Source organism: Coturnix japonica, chromosome 5 (genome assembly GCF_001577835.2).
Source record: "Coturnix japonica isolate 7356 chromosome 5, Coturnix japonica 2.1, whole genome shotgun sequence".
Lineage (NCBI taxonomy): Eukaryota > Metazoa > Chordata > Aves > Galliformes > Phasianidae > Coturnix > Coturnix japonica.
This window is the reverse complement of record NC_029520.1, coordinates 11794589-11821008: the sequence shown is the minus strand read 5'-3', so window position 1 is coordinate 11821008 and position 26420 is coordinate 11794589. Positions and strand designations below refer to the sequence as shown.

At 40.1% G+C, this 26420-nt stretch overlaps 1 protein-coding gene across 2 annotated transcripts in view; it reads left to right on the top strand.

Moving 5' to 3' along the window:
* FAR1 (fatty acyl-CoA reductase 1) overlaps window positions 1-26420 on the top strand; it is a 71020-nt gene that overhangs the window by 31004 nt on the left and 13596 nt on the right. Inside the window, exons 1-8 of one of the 2 annotated variants that reach the window (XM_015863938.2) lie at window positions 9498-9628; window positions 18989-19183; window positions 20937-21112; window positions 22680-22859; window positions 23762-23939; window positions 24901-24945; window positions 25074-25192; window positions 25750-25817. In XM_015863938.2, coding sequence (XP_015719424.1) covers window positions 18995-19183; window positions 20937-21112; window positions 22680-22859; window positions 23762-23939; window positions 24901-24945; window positions 25074-25192; window positions 25750-25817 — 955 coding nt within the window. In that variant the 5' untranslated portion in view covers window positions 9498-9628; window positions 18989-18994. Of the gene's footprint in view, window positions 1-9497; window positions 9629-18988; window positions 19184-20936; window positions 21113-22679; window positions 22860-23761; window positions 23940-24900; window positions 24946-25073; window positions 25193-25749; window positions 25818-26420 lie in introns of those variants that run through there. The other variant, XM_015863939.2, reaches the window with a different exon arrangement.

Sequence of the window (26420 nt, the reverse complement as noted above, 5' to 3'; positions counted from 1 at the left end):
TCTCAGCTGAAATAAAGGGAATATTTGAAACTTTTTTTCCAGCTCAGCTGGTCAGAGGAGAGTTCATCACACTGAGTAATGGGACAAGAGTTTTTTAAGCATCTTTAAAGCTCAAAAGACAAAGATGAAGGTCCAAGAATGAGGGAATTTTTTCCTCTGTGTTGACTAGGCATCAAAATATTTTCATAGAATCAGAATATCCACAGTTGAAAGGTACACACGCGGCTTGTTGAGTCCAGCAATCAGACTGCACACAGGACCCCAAAAACCAAACTCTATGCCTGAGAGCACTCCTCCAAACACTCCTTGAGCTCTGGCAGCTCAGTGCTGTGACAGGTTCCCTGGGAGGTCTGTTCCAATGCCAAACCACTCTTTCTGTGCAGAACTTTTTCCATTTCCTGAAATTCCCCTGGTGCAGCTTCATGCATTCCCTTGGGCTGTACTGCTGGTTACAGGAGGGAAGAGATCAGTGCTCCCCTCATGAGGAAAATGTCAACTATGACGAGATCTCATATTTTCCATCATTATATTCATCTGCCCCATAAATATGTAGGTAGTAATACGGTGTGAACGTCACTGAATAATTTTCTTGTTTTACCCTTTATTTACCTGCTTTTCCCATGACAGCAGCTACCTTTCCGCTTGCCAGAAAATTCAGATAGTAACAACCTGAAGCCTTAAGAAAATGATACTCCATGTGAATCCGTGTCAAGGGAAAAGGACATGCTTTTGCACAGCAGGATTACCCCATGGCAGCACTAGAGATTGCTAGCCTCACAACAGCTGCCAAGTTTGAAAAGATTGTTGCGTTATTAAGTCTGAATGAACAAAGGCACTGTTCTTGATGACCAAGGACAACTACACTTTGGGGCTGCACTGCAGAGATGCTGCTATGACAATGAGCACTAAGGGAAAGTAGTACCACACCAAGCTGGCAGCTCTTTTGAACTTCTGCACCCTCCGTACCATGGTCACTATGGAGACACATCATTGCACATGGTCACATCATAGGCAAATGTGCCTTCCAGCATTGCTCTGAAGATCCAGTTCCAGATCCCATAGACATACACTGTAAAGGATTTCTTTTCATCTTTCTCCCCACAACAATCAGCATCAGCAGCTCCCTGAACTAGCATGTCTGATTGCAATTAAAATACTTACAGCTCTTTTTGAATATGTCTTTAAGGTGAAGAGCGTGAGGCTTAGTGGAATAAGTAGCAAATGAACTCAAAGCTGCGGAGAATGGATACATATTGCTTATCTGATCTGATCTGATGTTATGCCAGCAGCTTTGAAAGGGCCGATAATAGCAGGACAAGGGGAAATGGTTTTAAGTTGAAAGAGGGAAGATTTAGGTTGAATGTTAGGGGGAAGTTCTTTACTATGAGAGTGGTGAGGTGCTGGAACAGCTGCCCAGGGAGGTTGTGGATGCCCTGTCCCTGGAGGTGTTCAAGGCCAGGTTGGATGGGGCCCTGGGCAACCTGATCTAGTAAACATAGAAGCTTGGTGGCTCTGCCAGGCAGGGGGTTGGAACTTCATGATCCTTGAGGTCCCTTCCAACCCAGGTCACTCTGTGATTCTGTAAAAAGAAAGGTCTCTGGAGACAGTACCTTTGAGGGAAGATGTTTTGCTTGTAATAAAGGATAGCAATAAACCTTGTAACAGAACAACAACAGAAGTTATGAAGTAATCATTGTGAACAAAAGACAAAAGCTTGTGTAATTTATGTAATTACAGAGGTATATAAGTGACTGTCCTTGTTTAAGTGAACTACATTTTGGTGTGCGTAGTCAGTCCATGAAGACAAATTATGAAGCCTATGTAAGAAGAATGTTACTAAAACAGAAATAGGTGGGGGAACAGAACATGAATTAAAAGGTAACAAATCTTATGATATGATACATAATTAATAATGAAGTATTTTTCAGCATTCAGATATGGAAAACTAAGAGCTTAAGTGAGGAAAAGCAAGACAAAAAATGAGAAAATGGCAGCAAGTAATGTTGACATGTGGTTACATGCTATTGAAACTCACAGATAAAGTGAAGATTCATCATCAACACAGATAGTTAATTACGACATTGAATTATCACATAAAGACCCTACAGCCTAGAGAAATACAAATGAGAAGAAATTTCATTTATATAGAAATATGCAGTTTTGTGTATGGGAAGAAATAACAGTGCTACATGGTAGAATATCAACAGTTTTAAATAATGGAAGAGGAAATCAGAATGTATTAACCAAATCCCAATTTTTCTGAACTGCTGACATGAAGTAGTTATAAGAAAAATAACTATAAGCCTAAGCTGCCATCAAGAGATCTGTTTTCAGTAGAGGTATGAAAATATTTTGGCTGCAGATCTCAGTGAAACTTCATCTGGAATATCCTGTAAATTTATGCATCAAGTCTGGAAAATATGTGAAGAATGTCTCCCAGAATATTTTAGGAGATGACAATATGTGGCTATTCTAGACCAATGAGATGAAAGCTGAAATGGAATTTAATTGTTCTCTACACGTATATTGCTGTGGAAGTGGAACTGTTGGATCAGAAAGCAAATGCTGGCAAAGAAACAAAGGTACACATTGATAAATACATTTAGATGGGAAATTAAAGGGCAATTAAAAGAAAACTAAAAGAAGCAAAGTACATCTATGTTAAAAATGGAACGCAATTCTTTTACAGAGGGACTTTTCTGACTCAGTGCCTCTGATAGCTGGGCACCAGAACTCTGAGCTCATTAGTCTTCTTCTAATCCTATGTTCATAACTATGCTGCCTATCTTCCAGCTTTTTTTCAGCCATTTTGATACTCCTAATTGAGCAATAGCTTTCGCATCTTTAAATCTGGTACCTTTCAACAGGTCTTTTCTATCCAAAATCTGTTATTTACTGAGATATTTCATTTTAGTCCAATGATTCAAATAGCCACCTTCTTAAATAGTGTGATAACCTAAGCCTCACATGGCCTCTGTCCTTTCTGTTAAAGGATCACTTCAATCTGTGGCACCCCTCATAGGTATCAGCCATTCTAAAATACACCAGCATGGTACCCATTACAAATAACAACTGTTTTAATCAGGTTTATTTTTTCTTCTCCACCCCCCAAAATAAAGAGACTTTCTAAGATATCTCCAAAGAAATTAAGTTTTGTACTTTGGATCTCAGGATGGGTACTTCTGCTTTTAAGTGAAGCAATGAAAATGCAATGAAATTTTTGCATATTCATGCAGGAAAAGATAAGAATCAGCCATAGCTGATAGCTGAGGAGCTTTAGGCCTAAAAGACAGAATAATGCCTTGTGAAAAGACCAGGCTGTGCAAGGCCTGTATTTTTAGTGTATCTGGTCTTTCAGTGGATGCTTTATTCCCTTATTTTTATTATTTTTATATTTTTTAATTTTGAAGAAGTTGGTGCAAATGAAATATGCCAATACAAACTGATTTTAAGTGAAGTCATATCTAATAACTATAAAATATGTGACAGCATCCCATAGAGAAGAAGTGAGTACAGAAGTGGATGCAAAAGTTGCTTGTCAAATTTCTGTAAGGTCCGTTTTGATAGTACAGTATATTTATTAATATCTTCTGTTCAAAAAGGGAAGATAGCTCATAATGTATAGAATCAGCAAGCTGAAAAAGATAGCTGAAGTGAACAATATCAGTGTTCCTTTCTAGAATATTCAAGTACTCCTGAAGACTGAAGCAAAAGAAGATTGAATGAAATTTAATAGTACTGGGTATTAGGCAGTGAATTGAGACTGTTATGAGTCTGTTGAATGCTGGAGGCTTGTTTGCTAGAAATCTACACAGAAGTATGTGTGTATACAAATGTGATTTCAAGCAGCTATGAAGGATAATACCTAGGAGAAACATTTCCAGTACAGGCAAAGAAGTACCACTCAGCAGTACAAAGTTACACATTGCTTTGATTGCTATACATTTTTATAGTCAGTAGGCTAAAGGAAGATGAAATGAGGACAGAAAAAGTACAGATCAAAGCTACAAGAATGACTTCGAAAGTAAAACTTCCTTTCATGACAGAAGACTAAAATCATTTAACTTATCAAAGCAGATGCTGTTGTAGAATGCGGTTATTCTTTATGAATTCAACAGAGAATGAGCATTGGTTAGGATAAAGATATATTTAAAATAAAACAAATATGTAAACATTTGAAGAAACAAGGGGTATGGCATGTTCAGGATATGTGTATTCATGCAGGAAAAGATAAGAATTAGAAGGCATGTTTGGAAATTGGGATGAAATTCCTAACCATCAGAGGAAGGAAAATTTGGAGCCATCTTGTAACAGGAGTAATGCAAGCAAGACAGCTTTATTTGTGAGAATAATTATATCATAGATATATAATGTGGTTTTCTATAAAAGCACAATTTGGCAGATGATACTTAATAGTATTCCCCCCCCCCCCCCCCCCGTGGCGCAAGTGGTAGAAGTGCTGCTCTGCTACACAGAGGCTCGAATCCCGGGGGCTGACTCGATGATCTCTAAGGCCCTTCCAACCCGCACGAAACTATGAAACTATGAAACTATGAAATAGGGAGGAGAGGATAATAAACCAGTTAAGTGCATTCCCATTCAGAGGCACCTCAGCAGGCTGCAGAAATGGTCTTGTGTGATAGTTATCAGGTTAAGCAAACAGAAATGCCAAGTCCTGCACTTGGAAAGGGGGAACTTCATGCATCCGTACAGGTGGCACCAACCGAGTAGGAAGTACCTTTGCAGAAAAGGCACTGGAGATCTCAGTGGACAGCAGGTTGACCATGAGCCAGCAACATGCCCTCACAGCATGGGGGAATGGTTTTAAGTTGAGACAGGGGAGATTTAGGTTAGATATTAGGAGGAAGTTTTTCACACAGAGGTTGGTGACGCACTGGAACAGGTTGCCCAAGAGGCTGTGGGTGCCCTGTCCCTGGAGGCATTCAAGGCCAGGCTGGATGTGGCTCTGGGCAGCCTGGTCTGGTGGTTGGTGACCCTGCACACAGCAGGGGGTTGAAACTGGATGATCATTGTGGTCCTTTTCGACCCAGGCCATTCTATGATTATATGATTCTATGAAACTTCCTGGAATGCAATAGCAAATGCATTGCCAGCTTGGTCCTTCCCCTCTGCCCAGCACAAGTGAGACCCTTTTGGGGTCACAGTCAAAAAGAGACATTCTGGAACAATTCCAGTGAAGGAACATTTAGATAGTGAAGTTACTGAAGCATTTGTCATGTGAGGAGAGGCTGAGGGAGGAGCTGCAACTGTTCAGCCTGGAGAAAGGAAGGCTCAGGGGCTGTTTGAGTAATATGTATATGTTGCGAAGAAGACTGAATATCAGTGTGTAGAAGTTGGAGCCAGACTGTTCTCAGTGATGTCCAGCAGCAGAATGGGAGGCGATGAACACAAATTGAAACACATGTAATTCAGATTAAAGAAAATTAAATGCATAAACAAATAAATTCAATTGCAAACAATATATGTCAAGTTACGCATCCAGTTTGTACACCTCTACCTATTATGTGTAAATACATTCAGGATTAAAATTAACAAAACACCCAGAATTATACATAAATATGCTTAGTCAGTTGATTGATTAGTAAAATGCAAGAGCGCTTGACCAAACTCAGCAGTGAGTCTTTGGATAATAAAATTTTAGCAGTTTCCTCTCATGCAGAGTTTGCTTTGTCTTCAATCCAGAGATATATTGTAGTCCTTTAACTAGTCATAATACACAGCTGAATATAATTTCCCAGACTTTTCCTGAACTGGTTTAACTAGTTTTGGTCAGGCTTTTTACTCTGAACCATATCACCTCAGATTAGGAAACAAACAGTTTTAACTATATGAATTAAAGTGTTCCACGCCTCATAATAATCTCAGTATTTAAGCTTCTCTAAAACTGTATCTCCCATGTCACATAAAATGCAGAAGCAGGTTTGCAAATTCTACCCTATGAATCTGCAGCTGGACTCTGTTAATACTCATATTGTCATAAATACAGTTTGTTTGTAAACATCTTCTATACATACATCCCAAAGTAAGGATCCTATCAGCACAAGCACAAGTGAAATGGTACAGAGTGTAAATTTGCTGATCAGAAGTTTCCTGTGTTCATATACCTGGAAGCATGGAAAGTAAAAATGTATGTTGACCAATCCTTTAATAAATGGGTTGCATTTATCAAGAAATATAACTGAGTATCCATATAGTTCACACAATTAGTTAACTTGTGATATATACATTCCTTATTTTATGCAAAAATACCAAACCCATTGTAATTCATCCACATCTTAATGAAATAAAGATACCTGACTGTTTACATAAAAACAGTTCTGAGGTATTTAATGATGAAGGTATGCACGGAGATTTTCTATCTGAACAGTGTTCCTGTAGCACAACCATTTGTAGTGATTTGGTATTTGCCCTCTCTTCCTTCAGCCAGTAGCACCTTTTTCAGATCACAAAGTAGGGAGATGGGGGAACCCAGTCTGAGGAGTAGAGTGTAAAAGTAAAGGTCAGCAAAAGGTACAAAGTTTGTACAGTTTGTGGACTTGCTTATAATTGGAGAGATGCAATGAAATGTCCCTCAAAGAGTTCCTGTCAGTGAAATAACATGCAGCTGTTGGTCAGAAACGTAAATGGAGATAAAGATATGATCAGGGTCTCTCTTGTCCATTTGCCCCCTGACTGTATGTAGACACTCATTTCATACTCTCACAGATACCAAACCAAGATCTGGCTTTTCAAGCACTTGTATTTGTTTACCTATAGATTTCTATAACCTTCTGTTATACAAATTGATTGATTGATTGACTTTTAATTGGATAATAGAGTTCTGAATACTTTAAAACACCTTTTGAAATAGAAGCTAATGCAAACCCGTGGTGTTCTTTGTTTGCATCTTTGTTTTGGGGGGAGGTGAGGAGAGTGGTTGATGGTGGTGGAAGCTGGTAATTGACTCAGCATTCCCAAACTAGAGCATGTTTGTATTGATGTTGCCTGATCTTTTTTTTTTTCTTCAGCAATAACTAACTCACATAGCTACATGTATAACCAGTTTGGTAGGTTCTTGGAAGCAGCCATATGTGGCTGTATTTCAATGCAAATGCATTGTGATTCCGTGTCAATATGATGTTTTCCTGTTCATAAATAAGGTAGGAGAGATAAATTAATTGTGACTTCCACAGAACTGTCTGGAAGAAAATCCTAATTAGGTCTCACAATATCCTCACCATTTTGGAGGCTTTTGAGATGCTAGAAAAGTTCTACAGCATAGTGAACTCACACTGCACTACCTTGATACTTGTGCTTTTCCTCTATTCTGCCATCCAATTTGCTTTAAAGTTCTGGTGCCAAACTTGTTTTATTATTGTTGTTACAGATGACAATTTATAGTGAGCTGTCATTGTATGTCATTAATGAACTAAGATGCTTAGGTGATGTGGTATTTATTCCATACAACCTTGAAAGTCACACTATTTTTTAATGTTTCTTAAAAACAACACAAGACAAAAACACATGCTAAAGACCCCACTGAAAATACTTTCACTGAAATACTACTAATGCTAGCCCCCATTATTTTCCAGGTTGGGTGTCACAGTCACATTTTACAAAACAGCTTCTAAAACAGTCTTACATTACGTTTTTACTACTGTAATAATTTGAGATACTTTAATTTGAATATTGCCTAAAAGAGTGCAGTCTTCTTCCCTTCCCTTCCCTTTCCCTATCCCTTCCCTTTTCCCTATCCCTTCCCTTCCTTCCCTTCCCTTCCCTTCCGCTTCCCTTTCCTTCCCTTCCCTTCCCGTCCCTTCCCTTCCCTATACCTTCCCTTCCCTTCCCTTCCCTTCCTCCCTCTCCTTTCCTTCTTTCTCTCCTCTCTTTACTTTCTCTTTTTTCTCCTCTTCTTTCTTCTCTCCCTTCTTTATTACCTTTCCTTCCTTTCTTCCTTTCTCCTTCTTTCTCTTTTCTTTTCTTTCTTTCTTTAAACTACTCTTTCTTTTTCTTTCTTTACCTTTTCTTTCTTTCTTTCTTTCGTTCCTTCCTTTCCTTCCTTCTTCCTTCCTTCACTTCCTTCTTCCTTCCTCCTTCCTTCCTTCCTTCCTTCCTTCCTTCCTTCCCTTCCTTTCCTTCCTTCCTTCCTTCCTTCCTTCCTTCCTTCCTTCTTCTTCCTTCTTCCTTCTTCTTTCCTTCCTTTCCTTCCTTCCTTCCTTCCTTCCTTCCTTCCTTCCTTCTTTTTTCTCTCTTTTTAAAATATAGTTTCTTAAGAGTACTTTTGTACTGAAAGTGCAACTGTATCTGTAGGCTTTTAGATACTGAGGAATTAGAAATGGAAGAGCTTCATCCCTGAAGTCAAAAAGGCCGCCATAGTAGTAACATCAAACAGGACTGTGGGAAACGTGAGCTCTGACCTGTGTGCCAGTTGCCTGGTTTTCCTATGTGACAGATGAGCAGCTCACTGGCTTCATTGAGCAGAGTTCTCCAAGGAACACTTGAAATGTTGCCCACTAACAGCTATGGTAAAGAGCTCAGAGTCAAGTGATTCCTGGGTCCTCTGCCAACAGGGGAATGTTTTCATACACAGAGCAGGTTTTTACTGTTATAGAGTAAATCAATCACGACAGACTCGTCTAAGAATGAGGAGAAAGAAACCGAATGGCTTCAGATTGCATGAGCACACAGCCCACTGTGCATGAGCACACAACCCACTCTCATGGCCCAGATCAGGCAGAAACTGTTTTGAAAAAGTAACATGCGGTTGCATCAGCCCAGTCTGTTTACAGCAGTTCTCATACAATAGTTTGTATGGATGCTAATCTGAACTGATACTGGTTGGGCAAGCTTATATTGGGTGTTTCCTAACTTTTTGAATGCTGGATTTTTTTTTAAACTCTGCTGCGTGTCCATCTGTGCAATAACGCGTTGTGAAAGCAGCGGCACACTGACAGACATGGCACAACGGCACGCCGCCTTGTGCAGCACAGGGATATTTGGTAAGGAATGGTGAGGAAAGCCCTGCGCAATGGTTAGCAGAGGTGTGATGCCTGCCAGCACTACACGAGGCACGGCATGTGCTCCTCGGGCAGTTGCTGCACTTGTAGGTGTGATGCTCAGCATTTCTCTAGCCCGCTTGCAGCCCAGGTGCCCTCTCACTAAAGCACTCAGCAGGTTCTGCTTCTGCTTCAGCACTTCCGTGGCCCTGGCAGCGCTGAAATCTTTGTCCTGGTTCTAACTAACACCGATGCCCAATCTCCGTGCTTAATCTCGCGGCCTCCACACAGGCAGCTTCGGCCGCCATAGCATCCCCTCAGCGACACGCAGCGCTGCGGCCTCCAGTGACGGTGATCACCGCGCCGCCATCGCGCAGCGTCCCCCCGCCGACCCCCCCCCCCGCTCCTCCGCCGTCTGGGTGTGGCTCCCTCCCGCCGCCAACCCCTGGCGTCCTCGTCCCTCCGAGCGGCGGGGCCGGGAGCCAATGGGCGGGCGGGTGCCGTGTGCGCAACGACCAACGGGAGCGGCCCTTTTAGGACCACTGACTGTGCGGGGAGCTCGGAGCGGGTGCGGGGAGCGCGTTGTGCGGAGCGGGGCACGGCATCTCGGCGGGGGCTGCCGCCCGGAGCAGGTGAGCGGCGGCCTCGGATGCGGTGGGAGCTTGGGCCGGGCCCGCTGCCCCGTGCGGCCGCTCCATCCGCCCGGGAGGGGCAGCCGGGCGTTTCTGGGAGGCTCCTGGCGTGGGGGGGCAGACTTGGAGCTGGGGGCCCCGAGGGGCGGCCAGGGGGAGGGCCGCGATTCGGGGGCTGGAGAGCAATCGCCTTAAAAAAGAGATGATGGGGGGGCAGGAAGGAAACCGAAAAATCCCCGGGTTTCTCCTGGCGGCTGCGCTCCCGCGTGGGCGAGGCCGAAAGCCCCGCAGCGTGCGCTGGCCGGCTCCACCTGCCGCCGGGTCTCTGCCCATCGCTCCGACAGCCCCTCGCGGGCGGCCCGGCCTCCTTCACTCCGGGGTCGCCCCAGCGGCTCTTCCCCTTTCTTGGAACCGCCGCAGTTGCGGCCGGGGAGCGGCCTCGCAGGAAGGGGTCACGGGTTGCTCGCCCCGTCGGAAAGAGGTGGGGGAGAGAACCGAAACATTGCCGCGGTTGGCGGTCCCGGTCGTGCTGGGTGGTGTGTGAGCTGAGAGTAGCTTGAAAGCTGCTGTAGCATCAGTGTGTGCATCAGCCCCTGGCGCTGAGGTTTAGGGCCCTTGTGGGGAAGGGGCAGCGTGGGTCTTCAGGAGTGAAGAAGTGCAGCTTTATAGTGATACAGCCAGCCTGTAATTGAAACCAGCTGCAATCTCATGGGAATAGAAGCCTTTAATTTCATTTAACCTACTTCCCACCTTTAGCACCTGAAAGGTTTTGATATTTTAATAACATTTAATAGTGACCAAAACAGAATTAGATTGCACGGCCCTTTGGGTACCTAGAGCAGCCATCTGTACCATAGCAAGCTTAAATTTTGCCTGCTCCCATCTCTTGCTGTTTGTGGTATGTTATTGAAATAACTTACAGGTTATGTATTAAGATATTTCTAAGTTTGGCGCTTCTCACTTTTTCTGCTCTGTTTTTAAATTGCTAAAAATCAGCCTTTTCTTTACCCAGAAGCATTTTAAACGGGCCATGAAGAATGAGCTGTGGGGTTCTGCGGTACCTGGAACAGACAGTAAAACAGAATGCAGATCTAGCTGTGTAACCATTGACTCTGAGTTTCAGGTCTTAATGCTGGACTGCAGGGCTAATCAGTTTTTACTATTGAGAGTGATTTTAACAGCAACAGTGGAGTATGATGTTTTCCATTTTGTGTCTGATGTGAAGGTGTGTGTTTGCCAATAACTTGAATCTTTCCCATAGTTAGAGGAAAGCACAGCTTGTTCTTCCTCAGCACTCAATGCTTGAGAATAAAATACAAGGTTAGTCAGGAAGCAGAACCCAAACTTGTCTGTTAGTAAATACTTTCTGTCCTCTGGTACAGGGTATTCTTAAGGTTTTGCTTTAAGCCTGTGGGATATCTGCCAGCCAGATGTGAGCACAGGGCATCACTAAGCGTTGGCTTTCTAGTGTATCTCCTGATGGTATCTTGGAGTAATATGTGTATTGAAGTGGCTGCACTAACAGATCTCCTGCAAGTGGAGAAGGTGGTGATGTCTGTCTGTAGGACCTTCTAGTCCCTAAGAGGATGAACTGAGGCTCCTCTCCTGCTTCCTCATGACGGGAAAACAGCGTCCCATGTCATCTTCCTGTTTTCAACTTTTAGCACTTGTAAGGTCTTGTGGTTCCAGTGCTGTTGCACTGCAAGTACGTGGAAGGGATCTATAGTAAACTAAAGCGGCCAGGCGTTCTTAGCAGCAGTTTGGGAAGCTTAAGCAAGTGCTAGGAATCATTCTAAGAGTAGCTGGAGACACTGCTGTATCACTGCAGTGAGTTGGGGTTTCTCTGGCTTCTCAGCCTGAAATAATGTGTGAGGTATTGTGTTTCTTTCGTTCTGGTGTGGCCAAAATATTCAGTGTTTGAGGGTGGTCTGTTGACTGAAGTACGATTTGTTTTGTCTGGAGGAGCCAGAGTTACTGAGTAAAATGCAAAAGGGAAAAAAAAACAACCAGCATAGAAACTGTTGTGATTAAAAGTTGAGCTTTGATAATTTGGTGCTCTGTAGATGGAGGATGTACCTTTGTAATACTCGAATGGCTGAGCATGATCAGTACCTTCACGTGTAGCCGTGCTGCTTCTCCTGGTTGCTAATTTTGAGTCTTGCAGCAATCTGACTGCAACGCAGCCCTCCAGCTGGGCTTTATTTAGCCTCAACGCTTTGGAAGTGTGGAAGTTGAACATGGTCCTAGCGAGTGCTGTCTTTCTGAGTAGAGCAGATAATCGTTTATTATTGTTTTTCTTATAGCTCTGAGTGTCTCCAGCACAGATTCTTGTGAAGCTTTTATAAAACTCCTTCCTTGCCTTTTGAAAGGTTTTACAAACCTCTTTCAGTGTGTGACTCCATTGGCATCCCTTACTGCTTTCTTCCTTAAGGTGTGGTTGGGCTATTCGTGGCAGATCTTGCTAAACTCCCATTCTGTGTTATCTGTATGTACACACACCATACCAACCCTTCATTTCATTGTTAGCTCCGTGTTTGTGAACTTGTAGGAAGTAGTGTGCAATGAGCACCATATATAGATCCAGATAAGAGATGCATGAGCCTAAGTGGGGTTTAAAGGCAGATTGTTCAGTACTTAGGTGCGTGTTAACTGAGTGAGTGAATAAGATCTTTAGTGCTTCTGTAAGTGGGAGAGGCTTTATGCCTCCTGTGTGAGTGTTGTTCACTTTATTTGTCCCATTTGTGCGGTAGGTAGGCAACCTGCTGTTAGAATGTGCTTTAACTGTGTGTATGTGGAAGGTATTTCTAAATATACAGAAGTTGTAGGAAAAGGGCTATTAATCTGCTTGCAGTTTTGTTCTACTTGTATTGGAAAAGACCGCATTAAGCTTGTTTTTAATGAGTATGTGAAGTGATTAGGCATCAGATAGAGCCTACTAGAGCACTTGTCAACTTACTTTTGGACTTCAGAATAATTCTTAGAACTTCTGCAGGACCGTGATGGGAAATGAAGATCTTCACTGATTAGCACTGGGAAGCTATTGAATTATATCATGTTAAAATGTTGCTTGGCTGCACTTTCATATGAAGAGCTCTGACAAGTGACCTTTACAACAAAGGCATTAGGAGTCAGGCTTTGGTGCAATGTGATGACAGACACTTGAGGGTTTTCTTGCAGGAGTTTAGTTAGTATTCAACATTAACACATGCGTGTTGCGTAAAGTGTTGCAGGTTCCTATAAAGCTCTTTAAGCTTTCTGAAGTCAGGGCTCACAGAAAGCATTAGGACTTCTTGGTTTGACTGTAAAAAATACCAGAAAGCGTGGAAAGATGTGAAAGCATTCATATCTAGGACTTCACATTTCTTGTGTGATGTATATTCTAAAAATTGATTGAAACCTTCTCGCTCCTTCATATGTTGCAGTTTCAAACTAAGAAGAAATAAGAGAAGGGTTTATGTCCTTTTTCAATGAGGTATCTGGACTGCAAATGCTGTTTAAAAAAACAAAACTCATCATACCCTTCAGTGGCAGTGCAGGCCGTACAGGTGGCTCATCTTCATCTACCAGTGTTTCAAACAGTAATTCAGAATGCAGTCTTGGGGCTGTTATTTTTTTCTCCTGTCTGACTGATGTGATGAACTTAAATCCAGGTTTTAATTACCGGGACTTGTTTTATCTGTGAAAATAGATGAACTGGTGACCCTGTTGTTACTGTTTCCTTCTTTCCTTTCCTCTACGTGTTTTTTGTTTGTTTGTTTTCCAAGATGTTTTGATGAGTCCTCACTCCTTCCTGGTTAAATGACATTCAGCTGTGAGCTTGTTACTGTATCCATTCATGTTGCAGGCAGGCTCCTGGGCATGTTTTACTCCTTCTCAGTGTTAACTGTAGAGCTGTGATTCGTGGAACTACTTTGATAAACAGTGGGACTTTCTCTTGCTGGGATATGACAGTGTTACGAGACATCTGTGTTGACTGTCTCAGATGAAATGATCTCCAGCTGTGGTCTTGTTCAGTGCATGTTGATACTACCTGATTTTAGCTCTCTGTTTGAAAGCTCTCTGGGCATTAAGAATAATTCTTTGTGAACTGGAAACAGAGTATGCAGGTTGTTCTTTGCTGCAGTGTGTACTTTACTGGAGCAGTCTAATATTCTTAACTGATGGCCTTCTGTGCAGCTTGGAGGAATGAAGTTAATTATGCTGAAACTTTTTCTTGTAGTGTGCACTTGAAGGACAAACTCCAGCAGTGACCAGTTCAGAAAAACATGAATTTCAAATTTAATTCTAAAGGAATAGCTTCTTAGCTTGCATGTATGTAATGTAAACAATTACTGATTTGAAGTAGGTGTATCTTGTAGCACATTGTCTCTGAACATCTTCAAGGTGTGGGGATAGAGCCAGCATGAAGTGTCTTCAGCTCAGTAATTCTCTAGTATACCTAGTGAGCATCGATCACGTTTGCCGTGCTTTGTATACATCTTTAGGGCAGTGTGAGATGCTTGCTGTCCAGCATACCTCCAGGCAGAAGCCTGAGAACAGCTAGTTACTATTAAATTTTGGACTTGTTTTGATAGTGTTTGAAAATGTAGTAGCTATAATTAGCTTCCAGGCCTGGCAATATGTTTCCCAGCTCCTGCAGATACGGTAAATGCTCTTGTCAGGTTTATCCTGCAGATGACTGTGACTTTCAGCTAGAATAGAAAATGGTCTTGCAGAGAGTAGGTAAGAACGTTAGTGACAGCTGAAAACACTGCTAAGCATGTTTTTGTTTTTTTTTCTTCTAAGTGTAGGAATAATCTCAAATCTTCAGTGTGTTTGTGAAGTTTGGCCTAGATATGCTTTAAAGTGAACTTGCACCAAAAGTAGTGTCCAAAAGGAAATACCCTGTTCCATTGTTACGATCTCTACTCATCTTCCAAAGCAGTTATCTTTCACAGATAAGGTTTCTCAGTGGGTATAACCTTGGACTGTGAAGACAAACAAACTCACCTTTGGTGATATGCTTGTAGGTATTGCCCAAATAGGGGAAATCATTGACCCTTGTGGTTGTTGAAAATGTGGACATAACTTCTGATAGCATTTGTTGATTTACTTTTGTGGAAACAAGGCACCAGATGCAATGAGACGTGATGTGACCCCAGCTTGTCTTTCTGGCATAATCTTGTTTAGGTGAGTTAAATATTACTGCCTTTGCTGCCTGAATCTATCCAGTTTGTAAATTTAATTCTGGCTTGCTGCGGTGTCCTTGAAAATGGCAGTCCTGAATGGCAAGTTGACCTACGGTAATGATTTCCTGATACAAATGTGTGATTCTGGTTTTCTGAAACGCTTGCTGTCATTAGATTTGGTGTGTAGGTCTTACTGCCTGAATATATCTGTAAGTTAGAAGAAACGTCTGTCTTGTAGACTGTTGTGGTGTTGCACTGCTGCTAGTACTAGGTGCAAGCAGTTGGGGGAAGATGAGTTTGCCAGGCTCTATTTTGCAGTGCTTTTGGTTTGTTGCTAATGCTTGAGAGGTTGGGAAATAGTTATTGTCTGTTTCCTGTGACTGGATAATCTCAGTATGATAGAATTTGGAAGGAGTGTCTTGCTGACCTAATGTTTGGCGGTGATTAACTAGAAAACAGACCATTTATCCTCAAATGAGGACATAAGTGCACACTCCTTTTTGCTGGGTTTAGCATTGGAACATTCACTGGCACTGCAGCAGGCTTTCTTGGCAGTTTTGAAGGCAAATCATTAAGCATCTTGATCTGTGTTTGGGCAAATATGTGAACTGCCCTTGTTCTGAGTGTCATAGAGACCTCTGTTTGAAGCAGTTAAATATTGCAGTAGTTGCTCTGGAGGCAAACAGAGCTGCTGTTGTTTGCTCCATAATAGCTGTTGCTCGGTCTTGGACACAAGAATTATTTTCAAGATGGGGAATGTTGGCTGGAATCCAGGAGGTAGTTTTCTATTTGCTTTTTACTGAAGTGTTTAGGAGTGTTTGATGCCATAAAGGGCAGTAAGTTTCAGATGAGCTGGGTCTTCAATCACCTTTAGTTTAAACTGGAGCCTGTGAATTCATATGTTCACATCAGTTTCTCTGTGGCATTTTTAGTGGAAGCTTTCTCTACTGAGGGCAGTTGATCTCTACAAGTTATCCAGTGATTCTGCCTGTTCTACACCAAGGGTTCTTAAGAGAACTTTTAGTTTTCCTTTCATCTGCCCTGTGTTTTTTTTTTCCCCTTAGTTATTGTTACTTACAAGCTCAAAAAGCAGCTACATTGCTGCTTTTCAGTTCAGATCATTCTAAGTGTGCATAAGGCATTGCTGTATTTAACAGAAATATCTGGCATTGTTTGAAGAAGGTGTGGTAAAGAAGTCATTCAATAAGTGGTAAAAATACATATTGCTAATTAATAGAGAGAGTGTACTGATTATGTGCTTGCAGCAATTCACTTGTAATGTGGAAGATTGCTGGCATGTCAACCTTATGCTGAATTTGATTCTGCTTTCAAGGTAGGTATCGTTTTTGAACCAACTCCAGCCTGCTCTGTGTTAAAAACAGAGCTGAGTTCCTTCTAGGAATTACATTTAGTTCTCAACACATTTCTGAAACTGAGCTATGATGTAGTTCTTCAGTAGTTGGCTTTAAGCGAAGGGTAAGCTACTGAGCAGAGAGGAACTTTAAAAGGCAACACAGCTAATGTTTCATACCTGTGAGATTAAGTCCCTTGTGAGTTCAAAGGTAGTTGCTGCCAGCAATGCTGCGTTAACTGGCATGTTGAGATGAGTTCTCAGAAGAGGTGGGGAAAGAGACATTGAGTGGGAACTTTTTTTTCCCCCCTTCCTGCAGTTGAGTTGACTTTTTCTTTCTGGTAGGTTTAGCCCAGCTGAGCTGTGTTAGTCTTTGTCCAGGTATCCTCAGATTCCGTGCGTGGTTTCTGTCCTTGAGTTGAACACAGTGCTTCAAGGCAATTCATTCACAAGCCCAGCATTTATTGTTATAATTTGGCAGCAGCACGTTTATTATAACTTAGCAGTTATCTTTTTCTAGCTGGAAACTGCAAGATGAATTCAAGTAGGAAAAGACAGAAGTAGTGTGGAGAATTGCTATGAATAAAAACTACCAGAAACTGTAGGTACTGGAGAGTAGGATGAGGGGAGACAGTGTAGAGTTGCTCAAAGGAAATAGATCAGTCAAGAATCCTTAAAAAACAAACAAAAATCCCTGTGAACGTTGGTGTTCTTGCCTCTTGTGTGAATACTTGAGTACCTGTGTGTGTTTGTGTGTTTCTTCCTAGCAAACAGATTTCATCTTTCTTAATCATAGCACATGCTGTTCTTTAAAAGCTATTTTCTACCGGATACTAACCCTTTGGTCAGGAGGGTGTTGTAAGGCATAAGTGAGGCAGGAAACTTTCTGATCTGTTCTGGCTTCTAATTTTCTTTATATCATAGGTCTTAAAACATGGTCAGATTTTTCAGCTACCTTAAAGCTGGACCATTGCAAATGTGCCTATTTCAACACCAGCAGCATGACTCTTTTTTCAGTTCAGTTTCACCTTATAAATGTTGGACTGTAGTCTGTACTGGGTGTTGTATTGAAGGTCCTGTGTTTACTGCAGGATTGTCTCTGCCTGTGTGAGCAAGTTTACGAACTTGAGTTATAGCATTGTCTGAATAGTGCTGAGCTTTCCTTTGAGGAAGGAGGAGTGAAACAGTGGTATTTATATGTTGTTACAGAGGCTAAAAGGTGTAAAAGGTATGAGTAAGTAACAAGAATTCTTAAGAACTACAGCAAAATGATTCTTGGTGACAAAATTGGTACAGTAAAGGGTGCATAAGTGCTCTCAGGGGAAACAGAAGTGTTATCCTGTATTTAGGAGCAAACATGGAAGATTTTTATTTTTATTTTTTGAATAAATGGGATTGAATAATATGTTCAAATAGCATAGCAAAAAAATCAGGAATTAGGCATAGGTTGAGTCATAATAAATCTGTGATTCTGAAGGTGAAGACAGTAGGACTGTATCTTGCATTAGAAGTGAAGAAGTGGCTCCTAAGGCTGTCTTACCTTGCTTTCTATGCCTTTATCCTGGGTGGAAGTCTCTTTATTAGTATGTGGCTAATGTGAAAGGTGGATGTGGGGGGGAGCTTATTTACAGTAAGCTGATCTCACCAGCCTTCACAGCGTAAACTTTGGATGATGTCCTGTGGCCATTAAATAGCAGTGCTTAATTTGTTCTAAACTTGCTACTGTACCCGCAGCTCATTTTTCTTTAGGCGCTTCCACAGTAATTGCAGGAGCTATTCTTTTCAACAAAGGCAGTTGAACTAAGTCTTGGTGCAGTGGGTGACAAAACATACGACTTCATATCCAGGTTCCTAAAGCTGGAGCTTGTGTGGGTAATAACTCATTTCTGACAGGTAACTACTCAGAGCTTGTTCTGAGGCTTTGTCGCAACACATGAACATAAAAAGCCCAGCATGGTACCTGGTGTGTAGATAAGCATTTCAAGAAAATGTGTGTACAATGTGCAAATTAAGCCTGTAGTTATTCATTATACACAAAACTTTGTGTATGTTTCCTGGTAAGTTCCTGCCTGCAATATCCTGAACAACAGCAAAAAGACTAAAACAGTTGGTATCAGTTGTTCTTCTATTCTGGAGTGATGGGTGAAGAAAGGCTTTCATTCTGTTCAAGCATTCAGGGTTGCAACTCTTAATATTTTCAGAAATACTCTGTGGTCATACCATGGACAGATGGTATGAAACACTTTCTGTAGTGTTCTGAGTGTAATGGTTGATGTTTGTAGATCTGCTGTAGGAGACTACAACTGGACTTCTATTATATCAGCTTGCTGTTTATAGCAGCCCAATGTGATTAATACATCATGGTGGAAATGTAGCCATATGCTGTAGTCTTTTTCAGTTAGAAGTAAGCCATTTTAGGATTTTTTTTTTTTAAAGGCATTGGTATATGAGGCTTCGCAGAATGACTTGAAGTTGGCCTGAAGTACAGGTTGAGGTCTTTATGGTCATGGTCCAAAGATAACGTTGAAAAAGCGTTATATTTATCTTTAGGATTTATCTTCCTGCTTATAGTATCTAGAATAAGGAAAAAAAAAATCCCCTCATGGTTGACTAGGAGAGAACATAGTCATCACTGTCGTGGGTTGCGTTCTTAACTGCAGCAAAACCTACAACACTTGAGTGCTGTGCTAAACTTGAGAAACCTTCTTTTGCTCTTAGTTTTCTTAGAAGGCCTATTTGTGACATGCTGCACTTTTAGTAAGGAGAATTCTCACACAAACTTTCATGAGAGAAGGAGAACAAACAATAAATATATTTCTTTTTTTTTTGTCTTTTCTTAAGGTCATAATGGTTTCCATACCTGAATATTACGAAGGAAAGAATGTTCTTCTGACTGGAGCTACAGGCTTCATGGGAAAAGTGCTTCTGGAAAAGCTGCTCAGATCTTGTCCTAAAGTAAAAGCAGTGTATGTGTTGGTAAGACCCAAAGCAGGGCAGACACCAGAAGCACGAATAGAGGAAATAACCAGCTGTAAGGTATGTATCACTTTCTCACAGGATACTTATTTGTCGTTCTGAATCCTGCTCTCATTTTGCTATGAGAACAACTTTGGTTTGCCTCAAGCAAAATATTGGTTTTTATTCTAACAAACTTAAATGCTAAGACCTTATAGTGTTTCTGTCGTCCTTTTTCAAGCTGTTCTCTAGCAAAGCCAATAACAGGAAGTTATCCTGTTAAGAGGAGGATGTTGGCGGTATTGGGAAGTGAAATATCTGTGTTAAAACACATTAAGAGAATGTATAATCATGTACAGGTGGTAGTGCAGCCTGGGAGTAGTAGGATTAGGTTCAGACCCTCCTTCAGATGGTCAAGTCATTTTTCTCTTTCTGTCTTGTTTTCTTCTATGTAAGATGGGGTTTAACGTTTGGTGGCTTTTTTCAGTGTGCTGTTGGATCTACCAGTAAGCAAAGAGATGTGATCTCCACAGGTTGTTTGAATTTATTTATTTATTTTTTGTAAATAGAACAGAGGTGTTTGCCTCAATAGTTTATTACAGATTTCTTAGGTTTTGGTATTACCGTAAACCTGTGACAACAAAGTAAAGGCACTGAAATTCTGTGCTACGGAAGCATCAGAATAATTAGTTAAGTGATTTTTCTCTGTAGTTGTGTGGACTGTGTGAGGATACTTTCCTCCTGAGAGCAGCTACTGCATGGGTGTCCAACCTTTTTGCTTTCCTGGGCTACACAGGCACAGAAATAGCTGGGGACAAATATAAAGTATTGAGTATAGTTAATGTTTATAGGTAACAAAACTTTTAGATTTTTTTTTAATAATGTAAAAATGACTTTGTCTTTTAATGTGAAATCTCTTGCTTGGGAAATTGATCTGAGATTTCTCCACGAGATGCATCATATATCCATACTATAGTGTTATGGAATGGCCCATGTGGAATTAGGGCCTGTTCTGAATAAAAAATAAATAAATTCAGGTGCATTTAGCTCCATACCCACAGCACTCTTGCTCAGGAAAACTTGCATGCTAACTATCTGCATATTATGCTGCATGGTTAGAATCCAGTTAGTCACAAGGAGATTGAGCACAGGTGTAGGTCATGGGTGTGGTGGTTTTCTTTTTTTGCTACTTGGGTACCACCAATTTGATAAGAGTTACTCAGATACTCCAACATAGTGAGGAGCCCTTAGCACTGTTATTTTCTCTTTGGAGAAGCAGGGAATTTCTGTTTGCTTGTGTTTTTTTTTTTTCTTAATCTATAAGTTTCCCAAATCTGGCCTAAGTCCTGCAATCTTTATCATAAATGTTGGCTTTTTCAAGCTTGACAGAAGGTTTCTAAACCTAAAAATGAAAATAAATTATGCAGGTTCATTGTCCTTCTCCCTGCTGAAAGAAGAGAAAGCAATACTAAGGCTGCTGCCTAAAAAGGCTTTAAGTTCAGGTGACTTGTAGAGACTATTCCTTTTGATGTCCCGAGATATCTGATTTCAGTGATAGGGGTGACTATTAGAAGGGTTTTGTAGTGCACACTGAAGTCTTACCGCTTTCTATGTAAAACATGCAGTACTTCTGGTTTTGCTGCTTGGGATAAACTGTCCACTAATTCAACACTGTTCTTGGTAAGTTAGTAGCATGTTGTAAGATTGCTAAATTGCGGCTTATGCCTCATTTTTAAGGTGAATATGGAGACAAGTAAGTGGCTTTTTAATTATGAAACATATCTTTGTTGGCTATCAGTTTGTATTTTTAGTCTTATGTTTCTTTCTTTGACAGCTCTTTGACAGGTTGAGAGAGGAGCAGCCAGACTTCAAAGAAAAAATAATAGTGATTACAAGTGAACTTACGCAGCCTGAACTGGACCTTAGTAATGCAGTCAAGGAAAAACTTATAGAATGCATTAATATTATATTTCATTGTGCTGCTACAGTCAGATTCAATGAAACACTAAGGTGAGTCTGCAGTTCTGTACAGTCTAATGTGATAAGCTGATTGTATTCAGAGGAAAGGATATCTGTACAGTCTTGCAAATGTGGTAGTCTGACAAAGAGGCTGAATGTGTAACTTGTTTTTACATGTCTGGTCAATTTAACGATCGTACTTCAGGTACTAAACATTTCCCTAGAACTAGTCATTAGCTATTGTGTTTTTCTTTTCTTAAAAAGATGGAGGTACAGTATTTAAATCTGCTTTGCTAGAGATGAGAATTATGCTTCTCAGAATGAATTTCACATTGTGGTAAAGTTATAGACAGAAAGATGCTGACTGTTAGTGCAGGGAAAAGAAATAGGGTTTTTTTGTTTGTTTGTTTGTTTTTTTTAACTGTATGGTGGGCTCCCTTCTTTAATGGGAAGCCTTTGCCTAATTTTCAAAGCCCTTTTTGAATGGAAACTGTTAAGAAGAACCTCAGGGATAAGTTTATTTATTTATTTTCCCAAGTCTTCCTTCACGTGCTGCTCTCATCTCTGGGATAGCTGGAGAGGATGTAAATAAGCTGTAGCTGTATACTGTGTACTGTGTTCATAACTCATACTTGTTTGTAAGAGGGGATACAAACAGTTCTGGTACTTTAACAGGTGTAAATGATGTAGGACGTAATGCCCTAACATTGGAAGTAATGATGGAAGTCCTTTCTGGTGGTATCACTTCCTAGATCACTTAATGCTGGGAAGTTCACTGCTTTTTTTCCAAGGAAACTAACTTGCTGTGATTGTACTTGTATACAAGAATTGCATTGTGTACAAGAATGCTAGTTCCTGTAGTAAGTTCTGTAGACTGAAGAGAATATTTGGAATGTATTAAACGGTTGTAGAAGTTGGTCGTTAAGGTGTTCTATGATGTGGTGCAAAATGCATAAGAGACTAGGCATGCCTCTGTGGTGTCCTTAAGGGTGCTGTTTGTATGAGAGGCAGTTATATTGGAGGGGTGGAACTATGTGGTATGTTATTGCAATCCCTTTTTATTTGTTCTTCCTTTCCTTCTGGAATCCTTTTGTGCTATTGAGTCCTCAGCTGTCCTATAAGAAAATGCTAGTGAGTTATTAGCTCTTTAAGCCTTCCTCCTGAGGTGCTGACTTAACTTGAGCTGGGAAGTTTAAAGCTGCTGTTAAAATTGACAGTCACCTCGTACGGTAGCTGAGTGTTCTGTTGTATCTTTTTTTCCTTTGCGTCTTCTGAAAAATTGACTGTATTAGGGTTTAGCTGTAGGAAATCAAAAGCACGCTGACTGTGACTGTCTTAGGAATAAGAAGAGGGTAGCACTTAGGAATTTCTTTCAATGTTCAAGATACTTTTGTTTTATGTAGGCTGTGTCATATTGCTGTGAGCAGAAGGTTCGAGTACGGTACATGGCTTTCTCTTTAAGAGATAAGGGAGTATGTCATACATTAGAAATACCATATATACCCATTGCTAGGTATTTAGGAAAGAATTAGTGGGTTGAATAGTTATTTCTTTATGCATTTTTTTTGTTGTGTGTGTGTCTTGCTTTTTACTAATAAGTTTTCTTTTTAATCAACAGAGATGCCGTTCAGTTAAATGTGCTTTCCACAAAACAGCTCCTTTCTTTGGCACAGCAGATGACGAATCTGGAAGTATTCATGCATGTTTCTACTGCTTATGCATATTGCAATCGAAAACATATTGAGGAAATTGTTTATCCACCTCCTGTTGATCCCAAGAAATTGATGGATTCTCTTGAGTATGTGTTATGCTTTGTTAATCTAATTCAGGAATCTTTAACTACTTGCTTTCTAGTGGAACTAGACAGATGTTCTGGTTTGGAATAACAAGTTTCTGTTTGTAGTATTTACTCGCAAATGTCTAAGCTTTATGGTTTAATTTAAAGCAAAATGAGTGTGAAATCAGTATTAGCAGTCTTAGGTAAGCTAGTGATAATGTCAATAAACCATCCTAACTACACTGCTGCTGTAGGATCTTAAACTTTCTTCCATAAGCTCTTCTTTCTGAACAGTTTGATAAATATGTAGTTGTCATTAAGAAAAGTGAGTAGAAGACAGACTTCGTTCAACTTGATATTTTTCTGGCTTTTTTGGAAATTAACCTTTAGTTTAATAAGCTAAAATCCTGGCTCTTTTATTTTCTTAAATTATATTTTGGAAGAGATACATATATATAAAGAGAGAGATCTATCTATATACATATACATATACAGCTGAACCCTATATAATCTGCCAGCAAATCCTAATAAACAAATGCTTATGGGAATGTTTTACAATTTCTAGGTTTAATGTGGGAGTGTGTGATGTTCAGAATTCAGTGGCAGCTGGGTATAAGTCTGGAGACTGAAGCTGGGGTTTAGACTACACAGATTTAGTGTTACCTAGTGGGGTTTTTGCAGACATAGGAAATATAAGTAATAATTAACTCAGTTCCATGTTTCTTTGCAGAATTTCTCATTCTTATTATGCAGCTTCTTGGAGAGTGCTTGTACTTTATTTTTCTTGGATGATATTTTGAAGAAAAGATGGGATTGTAGTTTTACTTAAAGTTTTTTTTTAAATTTATCTAATTTTCCTTTTCCCCCTCGCTGTCTCCAGTGAAGCAGTATTATTTACATCTGCTTTTATTCTGTTTCTTTAGGTGGATGGATGATAGCCTAGTGAATGATATTACACCCAAACTTATAGGTGACAGGCCTAATACCTACACATATACAAAAGCCTTAGCTGAATATGTAGTACAGCAAGAAGGTGCAAGTTTAAACACTGCCATTATAAGGCCATCTATTGTTGGTGCTAGCTGGAAGGAGCCTTTTCCCGTAAGTTGTTGAGTTTGTCTGTCTTGCTTGTGTGATGTACTGGCAGCTTGTGTGTGTAGTGAAATTTATAGAGGAAAACCATTCAGACTTCAGAGCTGTGGCTTGATTGCTTCTGGTTAACAACTATGATACCAAAAGCATCAAATAGAATACTTGCATGTAGGATGTATAGACACATAAATTACTTGTAAATGTGGAACAACATGCTTGTGTTGCAATGGGAGTTACTACTTTGCATGTAAAAATCTTTTTCAACCATTTTCCATCTTCGGGGTGCATTAACATGTCAATAGCTGTGAAGCATCACTAAGGAAACTGGGGTGTGTGCAACATAAGACAGGTGGAGTCAAAACGCTTAGCCAAGTTTCATAAGAGCAGGGAATGGCACGCTTTGTATGTACTCCATGCAATATATTGATGTACAGTTTTTATGCTACATGCTTCCTTGTGTATGGGAGGTAGTGCTGGAATACCTTTAGTTCAGTGCTAAATATGTCTTGTATAGTTGTCACCACAAATCTGGAGTATGTATGTGTCAGACCAGTAAGTACATAATGTCTAAATATTGGCTATAAAGATGAGTGAAAATGCTTTCAACTTGGGGGGAAAAAAGCATAAAAAAAGCACACCAAAACCCTCATAAGAATTTGCAGTTTTGCTGGCAACTATTAATCTGAGTTGATGGAAGTTGTCTAAAAATGCTTGTGAATATAAATATTTTTAAAATAAATGTATTGTGCATTTTTATTAACTGTATGAAATAAGCAAACCACTATTTCACTTAAAAGGACCAGTCAAACTACATTGTCCATATTATAGAATGTTACCTGATTTTTACTTTGGGTGAGATTCACTTAGATGTATGGAAACTAATATCTTTCATGAGTTAATTTGGTGAGTTTTCACTTAAAATTATAGACTTTGCTAACTCAAACCTTTTTCTCTCAACTGTTCATGATAGGGATGGATTGATAACTTCAATGGACCTAGTGGTCTCTTCATTGCTGTAAGTAATTTCTTAATAATAAACTAATTATTAATATTAAATATTTAAGTAATTCTTCCATTTGGAAGACAGCAAAGCTTCATGTGTTTTACTGGTGCATCTTCTGTCTCTTTATCTTGTTTCTTAAGGCAGGAAAAGGAATTCTGCGAACAATGAGAGCTTCCAACGGTGCAGTAGCAGATCTCGTACCAGTAGATGTTGTTGTCAACATGACTCTGGCTGCAGCTTGGTATTCTGGAGTTAATAGGTACAGCAAGTGACAATAGAGATTACAAGTGTTCTGAAGTGAGGATACTAATAATTTTGATATTTAATCAGTGTTCTGCTGTTCCCACAGGATAAAGGGCTTTGAGATTCTAACAGCATTAGTCCATCAGTATGTAACTTAAGGCAATGGTTAGCACTTCATAATGGAGGGGAAGATAACACCTATGATACTACTGTATAACCTATACTTAAGTAATTCTTCCTGAACCTTGTTGTGACCACTGAAATTCACAGTAATTAGATGAAGTGTTCTGTGATGGGGGAAAAAAGTTGTTTACACACATAGTGTGTGTATATGTATATATGTGTATATATATATATATATACACACACACATTTTAGTTATAGGTATTTAAATACTGGAGGAATATAGGAAGCAAAAAACCTAATATGAGGCTGACAATTTATTTTACATTATTTAAGTTACTAAGAGCAAGGTTAACTTTGGGTATGATCTCTGTTGGTTTTTTTCCTCCTCTCTCATCTGCCTTTATAAAAATTTATTTGTTCTCTAACTTTTTTTTTTCCCCCTTCCAGACCAAGAAATATCATGGTATATAACTGTACAACAGGTGGCACCAACCCTTTCCACTGGAGTGAAGTTGGTATGCTGTGTTTCTTTTTTATAAGCTTTAGTAGAAAAGTAAGATCAAGTGGGGGTAAAGAGTGTGTAATTAGTACGTCATGTTGCCCTTTTGTTGTTGAAACTAGTATAGCAGCCATACCTCTCAGTTTTGCAGTGCATTATGCTTTTTTTAGTCTCGTAGCACTGCTGTTACATTTTGCATGTTTTTCAAAATTTCTTATTTTTAAAATCCAACTGTTTAAAGAATGGGAGAACTGGTAGTTTTTTGTGTGCATGCTTGATGCTGCCGCAATATTATCTGTGGAGTGTGAGTAGTACACGAAGAAAAGCACTGCTGAGAGAAGTAGCGACTGTGGATTTAATGTCAACCTCACTGTAAATATGTGGGTTAATAGTTCAAATTTAGAACAAAATTAGAAGTATTTTGTGCAGCTCCATAATTGAGAGGTATGATAATAGTTTTGCACTTGAAGCTCCTTGTTTCTAGCTTCAGCTATTTTTTTAGGGCTGTTTTATTCATCTGATGGTTATGTGAGATTACCTCTGCAGAGGGGAAGACCTCTTTAAGGAAGCATGGGCACCTATTTTCAGCTCAGATGTTTTGACTAAAATGTAACCCATG